The sequence below is a fragment of the Paramormyrops kingsleyae genome, chromosome 12, assembly GCF_048594095.1.
Source record: "Paramormyrops kingsleyae isolate MSU_618 chromosome 12, PKINGS_0.4, whole genome shotgun sequence".
NCBI lineage: Eukaryota > Metazoa > Chordata > Actinopteri > Osteoglossiformes > Mormyridae > Paramormyrops > Paramormyrops kingsleyae.
The window spans coordinates 2,626,359-2,644,649 of NC_132808.1; the positions used below are offsets into that span (position 1 = coordinate 2,626,359).

At 39.6% G+C, this 18,291-nt stretch overlaps 1 protein-coding gene across 1 annotated transcript in view; it reads left to right on the forward strand.

Annotated features, from left to right (window-relative positions):
- Window positions 1-17,328, forward strand: part of rbpjb (recombination signal binding protein for immunoglobulin kappa J region b) — a 57,754-nt gene extending 40,426 nt beyond the window's left edge. Inside the window, exons 3-11 of the mRNA XM_023796150.2 lie at window positions 1,282-1,377; window positions 4,121-4,286; window positions 4,420-4,594; window positions 4,902-5,039; window positions 7,408-7,520; window positions 7,666-7,806; window positions 8,932-9,087; window positions 9,415-9,518; window positions 12,374-17,328. Coding sequence (XP_023651918.1) covers window positions 1,282-1,377; window positions 4,121-4,286; window positions 4,420-4,594; window positions 4,902-5,039; window positions 7,408-7,520; window positions 7,666-7,806; window positions 8,932-9,087; window positions 9,415-9,518; window positions 12,374-12,689 — 1,405 coding nt within the window. The 3' untranslated portion in view covers window positions 12,690-17,328. The remainder of the gene's footprint in view (window positions 1-1,281; window positions 1,378-4,120; window positions 4,287-4,419; window positions 4,595-4,901; window positions 5,040-7,407; window positions 7,521-7,665; window positions 7,807-8,931; window positions 9,088-9,414; window positions 9,519-12,373) is intronic.
- Window positions 17,329-18,291: the final 963 nt, after the last annotated feature.

Consider the following 18,291-nt stretch of genomic DNA (forward strand, 5'->3'; position numbering starts at 1 on the left):
AATATTGTTGTGCCGAGCAAGGACGGAATGGAGATAAAGGCGCAGACGTCAGGGTATCAGGGAATACGGGGTTTAATTACAGGTAAGGCAGGCAAAACGCAGACGGACAATACAATGACTGGACTGGGGAAACAAACTGAAACGCGGACTAAATACAGAGGACTCATGACAACAACCAGAAACAGCTGATCACATGGGGATTCCACACGGGGTTAATGAGGGGGCGTGGCACACGGAAGGAGCAGAAGATCGGGGCAGGACACATTGTTTTTTTTAACTTTACACATGTACAGTTACAGATACATTTATTTCCTTACTTTACAAATTACTGTTTTGATAAATGTCCTTAGATGTGTTTAGTACAGTATATGCTCTTCTTGTTTTATCCGGTTCATATAAGTTATTATGCATGAATTTTTGTATAACTTAAGATAGATGTGCAGATTTGGAATCGGCACACTCAATTTAGTATAAAACAGCTCTTTTTACTCAAGTAGCAAAATCTTTGTTTTCCAGTGTAATCAAACCACTTCCAAACAGCTGCAGATGCTGGCAGTTTTCGAGGCAATCTCCTTTTTTGTGGATGCATGTGCTGCCATCTTGCTCCATGTCTTGGTGTCCAAGGGGGCAGGGGGGGCTTGACAGAGAGCCATCTGGCATGCTGTCATTTATGGACAAAAATCTCATTCATATTTAAAAAATTTGCAAACTTCACGGGCTCCATGTTAGTCAGTTTAAAGTGAAACCTGATTTTCTATTTGCGCATTGCCGTGAACAAACTATTTGAATTAATCGATAAATTTGATGTACCACCCAGCTCTAATTGAAACATTTAATTGTGAGGCTGAGCCCACCCCAGTATTGCTGAGTCACATGATATTGGGTGTTGCATCTGGACAACCCTCCTAAGCACATCCTCTCTATGTTCTGCAAACTTTTTGTGACATATATTGTTCTCAAAAGTTCAGTAGTGTGCAGAGATGTCTGAGGTGACTGGCAAAAAAAACCTTTAGTAGTGAAAGCACAATTACAGCTAGTTACACAATACCAAGGAATTAGAATTCTTTCTTGGTGAACACAAATGTCCCCCCCCCCCCACTGTCAGTTTAATCATTTTGATATTAGTCCTTCTTACTAATAGCTTCTCATTCCTTCACCTCAAAGTTCAGTTATAGTTCTCTTGAGATCCAGTGCTGAATTTTATGGTATTGTAGCCACAGTAGTAATGCTCATAGTGGTTGCATTTGTATGCCCCATGACCTTTATTTGTGCACTATGCAGGGAAGCTATGCGGAACTACTTGAGGGAACGAGGTGATCAGACAGTCCTAATCCTGCATGCCAAAGTCGCACAGAAATCCTATGGAAATGAGAAGAGGTAAGTTTTAGAAGTCCAGCACCTCTGCTCCCTTTGTCACATTTTCGTCTATGATTTTTACAGCTATTTTTGAGCCCCAAGCTCAGCAGAATGGTGACATCTACCTTGAGTGAGGCCCTTTAACCCAATGTTCCAGGGGCGTTGGATAAATGGTGTGACCTCGTGATTGGATCCAGGCGTCTGTGTGTGTGTGTGTGTTGGGGGGGGGTACTTGTTTATATTACATTATAAAATTATATGCACATGTTATTTTCACATTTTGGGGTTCAAAAAATGAGGAGTTTTATAACAACCTGTGACTGGGTATGTGCGTGTGTTTGTGTGTCAAAGGAGGGCAAGATGGGATATGCAATGATAAACATCTTTACTCCTAGTTTACTCCTACAAGTTATAGTGGGCTAATCATCCTCAGACCCTGGATATGTTCCTCATAGGCACCCAGAAAGAAAAACCAATAGTACAAAATTGGACAGGTGCAGAGTATGGTGTCTGTTTGTGGGCAGTATCATCCTAGTGTTATCCCAGAGATTTTAACCTGGATAAGTGGTGTCAGCAGTTGAGTCTGAAGGTGTGATCAATGAAGCACTGAGCTGTATATTCATTTTTTAAGTGCTCTTTCAGATGGCCATCGTGTGTGTGGTGCTACCACCTACTGGTAAAACTTGTGAAATGAACATGCTTTAGAAGCTTATAGAATAGAATAGCCTTTATTGTCATTTCACCACATACAATTAATTTAAAATGTGCTTCTCCTGATAAGCGCCAACTGAACAAATAGCCACAGTAACAACACACAATAAATGTAAGAAGTCTTAAATTGAATTAAATATAGCAGCTTAATAGGAGAAGGTGCCAGTCTGTTGCTGAACAACCAGTGTACAATGCTGAAATACAGTATGCCTGCTCACTCTTGATGGAGAAGCAATAGGACATCAGCAACTTCTCCACCAAGATGTTTTTCTTGAGTATCCTCAGGAAATATAGCCTCCTGAGTTCTTGAATGCTGTGGGGGTATTGATAGTTACAAAGACATTTTCACAGATGTGGGTTCCTATAAGAAATTGATATAGAGTGGGGCTGGGTTGACACTGGTAATTTTGTTGTTGAGGTGTTCAGTACCAGGTTGTTCACTGAACACTATGCTGCTACTATGCACTGGACATCATTCTTGTATGCAGTCTCATCTCCTGGGATTAGCCCAACCACAGTACGCCATCCACAAAGTCAATTATGGTATTTTTTGGGATAAGTGGGAATGCAGTAATGCGTGTAAAGAGTATAAAGTAATGCACTCAGCAGGCATCCCTGAAGGGAATCTGTGCCAAGCATAAGGGTGCTTGAAAGGTGGGAACTGATTCGTGCGTTCAATTACAAAGTCGCAAATTCCGAGATGCATAATGTCACGTCTGACTGTTGTTAAGTGGTTTATATTTTAGCAGATTTGGAGCGAGATTCTTTTTTCCGGCCGACAAACAAACAAGAAATAAGAACTAATCAAACCACATTAAAAGCTTTATAATATTTTTGTAGATCCATAGCAATATTCTTTTTTCAAGAGGCAAACAAACTATAAACAAACAAAAGACACTAACAAGTCTGGTAAAAATCTGATATTGCATGCTAGGATACTGTTTACGGTCATGATATAGTATTCTCTAAATCAGCCATATGCAAGTACATTTATTACTATTAATACAATTAACAAAATAAACATTTTTAAATATTTATAAAATATAATTACTGTTGACTGTAAGCTACCATGTTGAAATGACGACACGGGAATCTCGGACAGCAAAATTCTCTCCGACATCAATATCAGAAAGGAGGTTTGTTTCCAACAGGAAGTGACGTTTTTCATGACGTTTTTATCCGACTTCAGAGTTGGAGAGAGATAATCGAACGCAGGATGGTCTTAGCCATTTGAGGATGATTTGTGAGAAAGTCCTGTATCCAACAGCAGATGTATGGAGAGGGGCTTAAGTCAGACAATTTTGTAAGGGATGGGATGATTGTATTAAATGCAGAAAAAAATATTATATAAATAGCATACTCATGTAGATCCCCTGGTGTTCAAGGTGAGATTGTGCCGTGTGGAGAGCTATATCAATGGCATCTTCCATAGACCTGTAAGCGAACTGTGGTATGGTGGGCTGACTTTGACGTGCTGTAAGACAAGTCTCTGAAAGCACTTCATTAGAACTGGAGTTAAAGCCACTGGTCGGTAGTCGTTGAGACAGTTAACAACTACCTTTTTCATGTCCGTAATGATGGTGGTTGAGTTCAGGTAATATTGGCTTGTGAGAGGGACAAATTAATGATCTTGGTGAAGACCTCTGGGAGCTGGACAGCACATTACTTGAGTACCCTTACCAGGTTCTCTGTCTGTGCTAATGACAATCGGAGACCTAAACACATGTCTCACTTCAAGTTCCTGCACAGTGAGAATGCTGTGGTTGTTAAGGACTGGTGGAAGTTTCATGTCCGTTTGTGTTGCTTTTATATCAAAGCGAACAAAGAATCAATTTAGTTCCTCTACTAGTGAGGTGTTGTTAGGGGGTCCCACGCTATTTCTCTTGAGGGTCAAATTCTATAAGCAATGCAAAGCTAAGGTCCACTACCCCTGATGAAATTAGTTGCGTGGGGGGCAGCTGGAGACCCCTGCTTTACATGCATGAAGGCATTATAATGTCAATATGTCTGCCTAGATACAAGTCTACAGAATCACTGTTTCTGGTATCTCCAGGTTCTTCTGCCCACCTCCCTGTGTGTACCTCATGGGCAGTGGCTGGAAGCAAAAGAAGGAGCAAATGGAGCGAGATGGGAGCTCGGAGCAGGAGGCCCAGCCTTGTGCTTTTATAGGCATTGGGAACAGCGATCAAGAGATGCAGCAGCTTAACCTGGAGGGAAAGGTGTACACACTGAAAAACACACACAATGTTTTGTGTGAAATGAGAGATACTGACACTATTTTTTGTTTTTTTACATGTTCTAACTTTGTTCTCCTCAATCTTTTATTTTCCTATTTTCCCCCACCTTCTATAGAATTATTGCACAGCCAAAACTTTGTACATATCAGACTCGGACAAAAGAAAGCACTTCATGTTGTCAGTCAAGATGTTCTATGGCAACAGCGCAGACATTGGCGTGTTCCTCAGCAAAAGAATCAAGGTCATATCCAAACCCTCCAAGAAGAAGCAGTCTCTGAAGAATGCAGACTGTGAGTGTTAATGTGGGTGATGCAGACTGCGAGTGTTAATGTGGGGGACAGAGACCGCGAGTGTTAATTAGGGGGTGGGAATGAACGTTACATTCTTCACTCCATTTGCAGAGGATGCTGCAGCTTACAAGCTTGTGGAGTGTAAAAGATTACCTTCGTGGTATTCAGGAAAGGTGGGGATGGGCATAGCATTTAAATTTAAAAGCCGTAAATCTCTTGTCCTTGCAATGCTCTTGGCAAAAGTTAACATTAAAATGTCTGCAAGGAGAAGTATAACATCTTGTCTTTTCTTGCTTTGTTTGCACAGTATGCATTGCATCAGGGACCAAAGTAGCGCTCTTCAACCGCCTGCGTTCTCAGACTGTCAGTACCCGCTACCTTCATGTGGAAGGGGGCAACTTCCATGCCAGCTCTCAACAATGGGGGGCCTTCTACATCCACCTCCGTGAGTCATGCTGTTGTCCTAGCTACAGCATCAGAAATGTTCGACCAACCATTTTGGGGGGCGGGGGGGGAACTGCCCTCAAAATAGATTTCATGCTCTGTCTTGGATGGTTATGGGACCAGTCTGCCACAGACAGTAATGCTTTTTAGCGTGATAACTACGAAGTACGAAGGATTGATTTCGAACTTTACAAACATGTTGGAGGGGTGAAGATTTGGAACTTTTCTAATTTTGAGATAAATCTCTCCAAAATTGAAGCAGCACCTCATAGAGGTACCAGAGAGATGTGTAGCCTAAAACACTTGAATTAATTAGTGCGATAACTCAAAATATTTGACGGATGTTAAAAAATTGTAAATTCATTGGATGGCTATTGAGACAAATCACTCCAAAACTGAAGCAACACCACATAGTGTTAGCAAAGAGAGGAGTAGTCGCAGGCACTCATTTGATTAGCATGATCACTCAAAAAGTATTTCAGATCTTTTTCAAACTTTTCATAGGAGGTATCTTATCATAACTGGTTGCAGTTGTATCCACGATACACCTTTCAAGGTTATTGTGATAACTGTGATACTACATTACATTTAAATTTACTTTTTTTTTAGCTGACACTTTTATCCAAAGTGATTTACAAGTGGGGCAAATGGCACATCACAAACATGAGCTGTCATGCAGTTGAGTAGGCACAAGTGCAGCTAGTCTGATCTTCAAATTTAATGCTGTTATTATAATGACAGAATAAACTGGTGAGCACCTATCACAGGATTCCTGTGTGTTCGGAGGCTGCAACAGCAGGGTAGGAGAAAGTTTGAAACAGGGGGGACAACTTAATAATTTGAATATTAAGGTCTGTTTATTGGGGGGATTAATGAAGTTAAATGAAATATTCTTGCCACCGTGATTCCTGCACCCCTGGCTGCAAAAGTACTACAACAAAACAAACCAATGTATAAAGCAATTTCTGGCTGAATAACATCACAGCGCTATGTATATTGCATTACTTTATCAATTATCTGTCTCAGTGGATTGCAGCTTAGATCTTGAACTAAATACTCTTTTCTAACTAGTTAGTTAAATTGTTTTTTTTAAACAAAAACAAATTTTATGTATCATCTGACTGATAAAAATATTACATCTGTGTCACGTGGTAAACAACTCGGATGAGTAGGCTGGGCTGCAGAATAGTGTGTGACATGGCTAATGAGCAAGAATTGGTTCTAAAAAATGTTCTTCTTTGCTTGTGTGGAAACGGTTTAGGTTTGCGAAATCTGACATGGGCCAGTTTACTGTAATTTGCAAACTTTGCAAAGATACCTTTCGTACAACAGGTATTTTTTCTATTTTGTGGTAGTGTGACTGAAGTGATAAACGTTCATTTGCACTTAACTATTAAAGTATTAAAATTATTAAATTACTTTAATTATTAAATTATTAAAGTATTTTTTTAAAAAACACTTTTTCTATAATGATTGTTTCTTTTATATCTACAGTATTCTACATATCTTGATTAAGTATTATTTTGTAAGCATAGAATTGCTAGTTAATTAGTTTTAGTTTTTGTAACATCACTACTTACTGAGGCAAGCTTTTGGGTCATTATTTAGAATTAGGTGATATTGCTTTAAGGTCTGCTTTTGAACTTAACAGCTTGCTGCCAGTGCAAACTAGCAGTGACAAAGACATGGGAATCAACAATTTATGCGACTCTTGGGGTTAGATTCAACTACACGCAATCCACAGCAAAACATTACACGGGTATCATACTTACTGTTTATAGTGCAAAGGCATAAATACACATACTTACAAGATCGGCACACTTAGGTTTCTTCATGACGCACCACAAAACATACCAGTATGCTGAACAAAGTCTTTACTGACTGTTCGCTAACTCTCTTTAATCTGATTGCATAGACGCAAGTCACTGTAAAGGAGAGTGATTTGAGGAGCTAGCAGGAGCGGGTATTGGATGGGGGGAGAGATCGCACTTTCCAAGGATTCATGTTTATTGTTTTGAAAGCATCTAGTAATAAGTCTTTCACTATGAAACTGCTTAGAGGGATTTAATATAGAGAACCCAAATAAGAAAATACTCGTCTTTTTAAACTTCTCATTTATTAAAACCAGGTGTGCATTTCCCAAATGTTCCCTGCTAACCAGCGAAGGCTACAAGGTTCTGATACACAAATATTCAAAAATTACCTAAACAAGATCAGTGCAGAACACAGTAAAACGTGATTTTCAGTTCAGGTAAAGCTGCACCTTGCAGTTAATACCAGTAATTATAGATGCTGGTTTATATCAGTGTCTGCCTATATCAGCAAGATGAGTAAGCCAGGGTGCTGTTCTTTCTTTTTTCTCTCCACAGTGGATGATGAAGAGTCTGAGGGAGAGGAGTTCACAGTGAGGGACGGCTACATCCATTATGGCCAGACCGTGAAGTTGGTGTGCTCTGTCACGGGCATGGCACTCCCACGCCTGGTACTGTCCATCTTGCCTGTCTTTTGGTCCTCCCTGTTGCTCCTCCTTTGTCCCCCCTCCCCCCACCATTCAGAGCAAATATTAGCTGCCTTGTCATGCCGGCCTTGTCTTGCCTGTGTTTGTGTACATGTACACTGTCTGACAGATAATCCGCAAAGTGGACAAGCAGACAGCATTGCTTGATGCTGATGACCCCGTGTCGCAGCTCCACAAGTGCGCCTTTTACCTGAAGGATACAGAGAGGATGTATCTGTGCCTGTCCCAAGAGAGGATCATCCAGTTCCAGGTAAGTTCCTCAGGTCACTGTAGTGCTATGCTGCCAGCTCACTAATGCATACCTCTAGCGTCTGACTTCATACTGCTTTTCTTTTTCAGTAGTGCCTCCTTAAGTCTACATAACACCTGCCCCTCTAGCACTCCATTACTGCTGTTTTTACTGTTCTTTGGCTTCTCCCCTCATGCAGTGAAGGCCAGAAAATGGTTTATTCTGGGATTGTTTGCCATCAGCAGCATGGGCAGGGGGGCCGTTACGAATTTTGGGCCCCATGGAAGCATATCATACTGGACCCCCAACCAAGATTGATTGAATTACGTTTCAAGTTTCTTAGGGCCCCTCTCACTCTCACCTACAGTATTGTCACTGTTACCAAGAAGCCCTTGGAACCATCTTAACTGCCCCGCCTTTATGGTGCCCTTGAGCATGGCCATAATCTACATTTCAGTTTAATAAGTGTAGTGGCATCACCTCTCTGGAACCTAAAAGACATGTTGCATTGTAATAGTGGCTAGTAAACTGTATGTTTACACAAATAAATGGAAAGAAAATGAGATTGCAAGCTTTCCACGTTTAGCCGAATGATACATTCAAGATTGACTGTAAGATCAAGTTTGATAGAGGCAGTAGCACATCTGATAAAGCAGAACTGCCACTCTGTCTCACATAGATTAATTTGGCAGGTAGAGTTCTGGTGCCAGAATGACTGGCTTATGGTCTATCGCTCTTTGTTGCATTCTGGTCAATAGGGAGAGGCTGGTCTCCTCTTAGAGTCCACACTACTACATGTTCATTCAAAAGAGACATTAGTTTTCACAAAAGAGGCAAAAGCTTCACCTTTTGTCCACACTACCTTAAAGTTTTCAGCTCCCTTTGTAAACGTTCTCACAGCCATATACTTCTGAAAACTCCATTGCAGTGTGGATGAGTGAAAATGTAGACTTTAAAAACATCCTGACTGGTCTCTATGGCCCTTTGCTGATTTGATCCCACTGGTTACATCATCTCATTGTCTGACTGGTCAACTGGTCACCCTAAACAGAAATAAACAGAACATGGAAGATATGGAGGAGCCAGGTTTGAGTGGTAACTGGATGCAACACTTGCTATAATGATGTCTGTCCTTACCCATTTTAGGCCACTCCCTGTCCAAAAGAGCCCAATAAGGAGATGATCAATGACGGGGCTTCTTGGACCATCATCAGCACAGACAAAGCGGAGTACACTTTCTATGAGGGCATGGGGCCTGTGCACTCACCAGTCACACCAGTTCCAGTAGTGGAGAGCCTTCAGGTGAGCCCAAGACTGACTGGTTTGACACTGAGGGCTGTTACAGACATGGGTAGTCCCCAGGCTCTCCGGGTGCTACAGTTCACACTGAGTGGCAAAAAAAGCTTAGGGTAGAGGTAACTTACTGTAACATGGGGTAGCTCTAAGTAAAGTCCTGTACTTTCATAGCATGCCCAGGATATAACACTTCTTTTAAATGAAATTATTTAGTTTTTTTTCTCCCCAAAACCATTTAACACAGGTTTTAGTTGAGTACACAGCTGCTTTACTGCTTGGTGTATGTAGTGAGGAAAATACTGTAGACTGAGTAGCCACTTTCTTTCCTGGCAGTTGAATGGTGGGGGTGATGTGGCCATGCTGGAGCTGACAGGACAGAACTTCACTCCAAATCTTCGAGTCTGGTTTGGTGATGTTGAGGCTGAGACAATGTACAGGTAATGATGCAAAGTATGTGTTGTCTGTTCCTTATGTCCATGGGCTCTTAAGTACTGATTGAGCTGATGAAACCTCCACACTTAGCCAGTTAAGCATTTATGATTTTAAAAAAGGGGGATAAAAAAATGAATGCTGTAGGCCTGCAAGAGTTTCTGCAACAGAAGGCTAATTGACCTATCATTTTAATATGAAATTGTTAATGGCAGGATATTTTAAAGGATGTTTAAAGGTTTAAGATAAGTTTGAAATAATTCGGTGTTGAAACTGACAAAAATGTAGGTAGTTACTACCGATTCATACTTGATGTCAGCATTTCTTATGATGAGAGAAATTTTGTGAATTTAAAAAGGAAGTTCTGTAAGGTGTAGTTTATCACTGCAATTTATCACTACATGTTAAAGAGCCTTAGTGGTTTAAGAGACAACCTCTTGAAATCAAAGTCGCCATGAAAGGTTTGTGATGAACAGCTTTGTTTGAGGTGTTGTATTGAAAATATTACATGTGATTGTATTATTTTGGAAATGTGTGAAACAAATATTTATGGGTTGTTATCACAGGTAATTTAAATTTACAAAATAGTTTAAAATAAGAAGACTTCTAAAATCTGATTTTAGTTCTGGTTTAATGTCACCTAGTATTCTGATTATGAATTTTTTTTAAACCACCCCAAACCCCCCCTCTCCAGCCAGCTGTGATGTTGGGATTCTAATGGATATTTCAATTCCCTCTCAAATATGTGTTCTACATAGAATGTGCCTCTCCACATGTTCCAGTTTTTCCATGTCTGTTCAGGAGTTTTTGTTGGAGAGTTTAATGAACAACACAGTGTTGCTGTTGCTTTTGTTGCTCTTGTTTTTAAATAAGCCACCATGGATCCTAAGAAGGTTAGTGATAGCAGCAGACCATGGAAAGTTGTGAGAACCACAATACAGCTTGAAAAGGAAATAATTATATGTCAGTAGTTTTCAACAGCACAGGTGAAGTGCTGTTAAATTTTCATTTATTTCATGTTTTTATGGGTTTTACCGTTTTTATGGTTTTAGCATTAGGTATGTATTATGCAGGCTTAAATAGGCAATCCTTTGGAGGTCTGGAACGGATTAATCCAATTTACATTATTTCTTATAGGAAAAATTGATTCGGTTTTCGACCAAATACGATTCTTGAACAGCCTTCTGGAACAAATTAGGTTTGAGAACCGAGGTTCTACTGTACATGCCAGTGCATGCCTGGCCGCATGGTGACTGTGGCTCACTATTCCTCATTAATGATGGCCAAAACAACACATTTCGTGAACCATTTGCTGCATTTTCTGACCCCACTAGATGATGCTATCTGTTCAGAAAAGGGCTGAAAGCATGCCCCAAAGTTATCCAAGAGCCCCATCTAGTGGTGAAAATACATCTAATGGTTCATGAAGCGATGTTTTGGCCATCATTATTCCCAACTCTATAATCGATAAGTTAGCGAGTTTGGCAAGTTCAGCTGAAGCAATTACTAAGCAATTCTCATGAGATTCATCAGACACATAGGAGATATTTTTGAAATAATTAATATATTATTATTTCTTATTCAAAATGCACAATAATTCTCCCATTCTTCAGAATTGTGCCAAATCATGTCCTACCGAAAAAGCTTCTAAATATTCTGTATTGATGTACTAATTCAGCGTGTGGCTCAGTGGACCTGTGATTAGAAGATCGCTGGCACAAGCCCAGCCATGGCACGTCTGCGGTCCTTGAAATCTGAAATTAACAATACCTACTGATAATATAGGTGTGAAATTTTACTATTATCTTTGTTTTGAAATGTATATTTTTATGAAAATGGTACCCCTTTAAAGTTGTCCCAGATTTTGTCAACTCCATTAGATTTCAACAGAAACATACTTTTTTATCCCTGATTAAATTATCAGCTATATCCTAAGGATGTATGCCTCACTTCCTGGTTTCAATAAAAGGAGAGAATACTGCTGATGGACTGGTAACTCTGTTTCTTTGATAAATTTATGAAATATTGAATCAGGTATGTCTCAACCATAACAGGTTAACTCTGTAGCTCTTCTAAATCAAACTAAATAAAAAATTTTGGTTTAAAAATGCATATTTTGATTAGTATTGAGAGCACTTTTACCAGCTTTAAAAAAGCAAAATGGCTACTCTTTAAGACTTTGCTGTGCAATAAAAAAAATAACAATTTTGTCAACCAAAAATAGGCGATTCATGTCTGAAATGGCATTATGTATGCTTCCAAGTTTGTTAAATGTTTGTGTACCGTTTTGTATGATGTTAACTCTGTCAGTTAGCTGTCAACTCCGTCAGATGGATTTTTTCTAGTATATTCATTACAAATAAGCTCAAAATGATTTAAAAATGAGTTTGTCAATGATGATTTCTATTGTACACCTTCTCTGTGTTATTTGTGCTATAAATGTGCTTTATATTTTTATATGAATTTTTGTGACTGATGGAGTTGATAAGGTTCAAGCTCTCAGTTGCAAAAATGCCATTTAAGATGAAATGAAATCACTGGGAGGTTGGCCCATTACAAATTTTAATAGCCAAGACTTTGATCTTTTAAAATATATTTTCCCAGCATGACTGAAGAGAAATAAGAATGAAAACCCATTTTCCCCATTGGAGATGTATATTTTAGTACATAATTTTAGTGAATGCAAAGCTTTTCAGGAACGCATTAGTTACGTTTTTGCGGGACTGATTGTACTGACACAACTGAAGCTTTTTCTTAAAGCAAAAATAATTAAAGATATTGTTTTTGGATTTTGAAAAGGAAACACAGATGAAGTTTTATTTTACTTATTTTTCCTTCCTCTGTTGTCCTCCCTCCCCTGCAGGTGTGCAGAGAGCATGTTGTGTGTGGTGCCAGACATCTCAGCATTCCGCGAGGGTTGGAGATGGGTGCGGCAGCCGGTACAAGTACCGGTCACACTGGTGCGCAACGATGGGATAATCTACTCCACCACGCTAACGTTCACCTACACACCAGAGCCGGGCCCGCGACCCCACTGCAATGCCGCCGGGGCCATCCTGCGTGCCAGCAGCTCCAGCCTGCTGGGAAGTAGCACGAATAGCGATGCTGGCTATGCTGGAGGCAACAGCAACCCCACTAGCGTCACATCCTCTTCAGCTGCTGCTGCAGTTGTGTCCTAACACACAAAACACACGTAAAATGACTTACAGGTGAACTCCTCAAAGTGCTGCAAAAAAAAAAAAAAAAAAAAAAAGGTTCACGAAGGAGAGAAACGAGGGGGAAAAAGAGAGGAAAAAAATCCATAATAAAAAAGGCTAAAAGGACATGCTTAGTTGGCCTTGGTGGTGGATAGACATAATGGAAATCCACTTTCCTAAGAACTCCAGTGTCCCCAGTCGTGCTCTATAACCGGCCGCACCAATGATACGTCAGCCATGTATAAAACTTTATTAAAGAAAAGTCTATTTTTTGCTTTTTTTCCTCCTCCTTTGTGTTTCTGTAAAGGGCAAGATGTATTACTGTTGGGGTGGGACTCTATTAGAGGAACACATATAAAATGTGGTAATAACATAGTTTTTATGGACCAAGGATATTGTATAAGCTTTAGTAAAGGTACATTTTCTCCATACCTTTTTGTATTAAGCATATAGTACACTTTTGTTACCAAATAGTTTCTATTTTAACTCTGAGCTGAAGTCTGTTTCAGGTTGCAATTCTGGCCTGGCTTGTGTATTGTAGCTACCTTATTTTTTTGTCGAATGCCAGCATTTTTGGTTTTGGGGTGGAATACTTTTTTTTTTTTTTTTTTGTAAACTGCATTCTGGTGATTTTTTTTAAAGCAAAAACCGAAGGCGTATTGTGTGTGTTTTTTTTTTTTTGGGGGGGGGGGGGGAAGAATCTCAGAGTTCATTTTATCGTTCTTTTATATGAAGTCTTTAAAAGAAAAGCTTTAAGCATTGCCTCTGCCTTGTCTGCAATACTGAACGTGCGCTACGTTTCCTTTTAATGATAATGAAGGAACATAGCGGTTTCTATTTCTTCCTTTTTATTTGCTGCAACTTACAAGTTACAGAAACAAAGTGGTCAAGTCTGTTACTGTGTTAGAGAAGTGGTAGCCATAGAAAAGTGTACATCTTTGTCAAACATAAATGCCAGATTCATTTCGCCTAGTCCGCGATAGATTTCGCCTTTGTGTGTTCCACAATGCTGTCATTGTAAAAGTATCAAGTGTATAAAATCTTGAATTTCTTGTACAGCTGTCAATTATAGGTATAACCTAAACTGTTCTTAGTCTTCCAGGTGTCTAGAATTGTCGCCAGAACCCTGTTGTTAGAGATGCTGAAAATGACTGACACTTAAAGTTGATGTGGCCTTATTGCAGTTGTGAAGATTTGTTTCTACTGTTGACTACAGTCAATTTGCTACTCTCCAGTTTGCCTTTTTAATTTGCCATGTTACTCACACCGAGTTAATGACTGTCTTGTTACATTATTCACTGAAGACATCTTTGCATTTCCTGGAAGACCAACACCTTTTTTTTTTCTTTTGTACTTTCACTGGATTATCGAATTCTTATGCAGTGCCGTTTGGTGCTAGAACAGCTCCTGTCTGGCTAACAATGCCTAGGCACATGTCCTCCACTTTGACATACAGCCTGCTAAACCAAAAGACCTAGGTCTTCAATTTAGGAGACCAAACAAGTGCTTACCACTGACTAGAGAGAAGCATCACTTGCAGCGGACTTGACGATAGCCCAGAATCGCCAGTGCTGCATATGTCCTTGGCAAGGCAGAGCTTGTGTTGGAGGTTCCATTTCTCACACTTCATTTCTCATCAGTCCTCTCACCAGTTGATGGACCTCTTCTATCCTCCCTATTCTTGCCCAAGTTTCTAACTGGAACCAACTCCATCATTCCTGAATATGTATGTCTACCCTTCTGAGTTGTTGTGATTAGGGGGTTAGACAAAGGTGACCAGGCACCTCCTGCAGACCACTCTTCTATAGATCTATAGTCGACTTAACAGAAAAAAACTTTCGTTCTTGGTTTATGGTAGTCCACCTCAGTTGATCAGAGTGAGGTGGCCTACTAATACATTGTCTTAGGATGAGAAAAATGTCTAATACTGACTTTGGTGATTTAGGTTGATGTTGGCATCATTAGATCATGAGTTGCCTGTAGTTTCCAGTACATTTCATGTAAAAAAATTAGAGGGTTTCATACACAGTGTGTAGGTGGTAGTCGGTATTTTATCGGTATTTGTCTTTGGTGAATTGTGTGTGGTGAGAATTAATTAATGAAAGGGTTTTTTTTTTTATTAGAAAAAAATGCGTTAAATGTTAGTATTTTAAAGCAGTATTTTAACAAAGAAGCATTTATGTTTTGTGTCTGGCTTCCACAGCACAACAGTTTAGTTTTTTGTTGAGTCAGTGCCCTCTTGTATTCATCTGCACAAATGCAACACTGAGTACATTTCTCATTGAACATTTTACAAAGTTACATGAGGTGGAACCTGTTTAGAACTTGGACCGAAAACTACAAAACGATAAAAATGTTAGTGGAAGTATTTGTCATGCGTAGTCCATGTTCTGAGCACTCCATCCAGGGTGATCATTTTTCCACCTTGATTTCAGCTTGTCATGAATTTAATGATTTATGGCGTCTCGCATTGTTGACTTATTCAGATATCTTTTTTATTGGTAGTGCAGGGTCCAGCACACTGTCCTTATGCAATTGCTGGTTTCATAGCGATGCATGCTTCACAATGATAATATCCAAACAGACAGGCAAAAAGGCAATATCATGATTTAATTACAATAGAACTATGTACACATGGAGATAAATACTGTGATTTGAATGTCTACACAAATTTGTATTTGGTATTGCTAACACACCCTTAGCATAAAAGTTGATTTAAATTTTTTTAAACCTTTATGAAAAGCAAAAAAACGTTAAATTTTCAGCCTTGTTCACAAGTTTATATGCCCAGTGTTTCATGTGATGTTTTTTTAATTTTATTATTAATAGTATTTGCCCTGCTGTTTATTTCAAATAAGTGCATTATGCCCTTACTGCCTCTGGCCCTGGAGTGGACTTGCTATTGCCATGATGATGCACTAATGATTAGTTGGGAGGGGGTGGGGGGCTAACTGCCAGCATTTTGCAGTTAAATTGCTTTACCACAAGAAATTGCATGAATATCAGCTGAAATCTATTGTTTCCATTGTCATAAATGAACCGAGATCTTGGCCTTTTCAAAACTGTTCATTTTTGTTTTCCTTGAACAAGTAGAAATGGTGATCTTCAAAGGAAGAGCCTTAAGAATGTCCAACTTGACCATTTAAGGTGGAGTTTTTGTGCACCACTGTTGAGGCCCTGAACACACTTTCTGGGTGTCTTGCTGCACTTGACATTCTGCTTTCCTGCTGATTTTGAAGTTTCACCAAACATGTTGACCCGTACAATTTGGAAGTGGGCCCTAATTAAATTAATGCGAAAACGGATGGCTGTAGGCATGTTTCAGACATTTGATTGACAATCCTTACTGGTTATGACTGTTTACATGAACTCTTTAGGCCTGTCCCCACAGTAACTTATGGTTTAAGCGGGGTTAAAAGTTCTGCGAATGATTTTTATATCAACCCTATTACTTCACCAGCTAAGAGTGAGAAATGTTATGAAACTTTCTGAACATGCTGACAGAACAAAGACTTTCTACTTTTATTTTAATGTAAGTGATGCTTTTCTAATATACTTACGCTTTTCTTTTCTTCAAAAGCAGCTGTTTTTTTATGAGCTCTGATCAAAATGTGTGTACTCAAACATGCCAAATTACAATTAACGTAAATTTCCATGTACTGCTAAGCAAACAGGGTGCAGGAGGGGCAGGTTTACGGAGGAGTGGACAGAGACCGAGGCCTGCCGAGGTCCAGTTTGTAGTGTTAAACAAACCACGTTCTCACTGCTGTGTAGCCTGGAGGATGAGGTGTGAACCTCTCATCAGTCAGTCTCCAGGGTCTGCATGTGTTTGTTAACCTGGGTGGTACCCCTGGCCCCCACTATCTCTCTCTCTCTCTCTCTCTCTTTCCTGCCTACTGTAGATACAGAATTACCAGATTGGTCCAAGATGCAGGATAGGCTGTGGGGTTCAAGACGCAGTTCATACCTACCCCTTGCAGTAAAATCGTTCCACCAACATTCCAATAACCGTATTCCATATGATGGTTGCTGATTAGATGTGTGGTGTGCTACGCTTCTGCTCCCATTCATGCTGTCATCTTGTCAGTTGAAGAATGTGGTGGAATGATTAAGCAAAAAGAATTAAACTTTAAAACCCAGATGTGTGCAGGTAAACTAGAGGCCTTTCAGTCATGGCAGCTTTTGTTGTAGATAATGACCTGCATGTGCAATTTCATTTTGAGAGATCCTGAATTCCACCCAGAAATTAGTCTGGCAAATATGCAATCATTTCTGCTCTTTTACTGTTGGAGCCATTCTAGTAATTCTGTTTCTATCACCTCCTCTGCACATTTGGAAATGGTGCAGAAAGGAGAGCTTTGAATCAGTAGAACTTGATATCCACTGTGTTTATAGAAATGAGCAGGAGTATCTGTGTGGTAGTGACCTCAGTGATCATTGAGGGGTTATGTGGTAGGACCTGTGCAGTTGTAAAATTTTAGCAATAACGTGAAACAGCAGGACAGTTTTTGATAGGTTTTTATTGTACATATTACACCTGCTCAGTTCCATATTTCATTACTGGATACACAAACAATACACCAACAATATTGACAAAAAAGAATAAAGAAAAGTAAAGATATGCAGTGTGTTGTACTGTTATTGTATATTCCTCACCATTGTACATTTTTCCTGTTGCCTTTGTTCTTTGAGCTTACAAGCTCACCAGCTGACCAGTCTTTAGTAGTCTCTAGTATTCCTGCAGCCATGGTGCCTTAAGTGTTACTGTTGTCTATTGGCTGTCAATATCCCTGGTACTTCTGCTTGTTCATTTTTGTTGATGCACCTTCTTGGCTCCTAGCTGGTATACAGTGGTATCTGCTATCACTTTAGTGGAACAGTCTGCTATAGTATAGTACCCTTTACCTGTTACTGTCAATATGCAGCTTGCTTGTTTGTTACCATAGCCTTATGTCTACAATCAGAAGGTTTCTTCGAATTCATTGCTGTAACAAGACCTAAAGTTTAAAAATTTTATTGAGTTCTTTGCTTTTATGCAGTTTATCTTATGTGACACTGTTTCTTTGTCCATGGCACTTAAAGTCAAACAATACCCAGTCTGTAGTGAAAATGATGCTTTGCAGGTTCCCCTGTTGGAACAACATTCAAGTGCTTTGAGGTATCTTCAGGTACTGTGTCCCTCCAACATAAATTGTTAAGAGGGAGGTGAAATACAGTTCTGTATTTTACTGATGACCCAATCCGCAGTATTCTGAAAGGTAATGTTGCTTTGGGCCCTAGGACTCTCAGTAATGGATTAGGCTCTGGAGGATGTTGCTCACACTCTGACAATCACTCCAGTGTAATAATCCCCTTTGTTTTAAAGTTTCTTTCCCGTGGGGCCATTAAGGGTTTATTATAATCCTCTTCATTTTTAAGAAAAATAAGTTATACGTATGCGTAAAAAGGAGTATGCAGACTTTTACAGCTAAAGGGAGATTGTGTGATGGGACATAACTTCCTTAAATGCGGCGTTTTGTCCCTTAGTTCATTCAGCTTTGTCTAGTTCTGATGGGACATCGTGAGATAAAATGAAGTACAGACA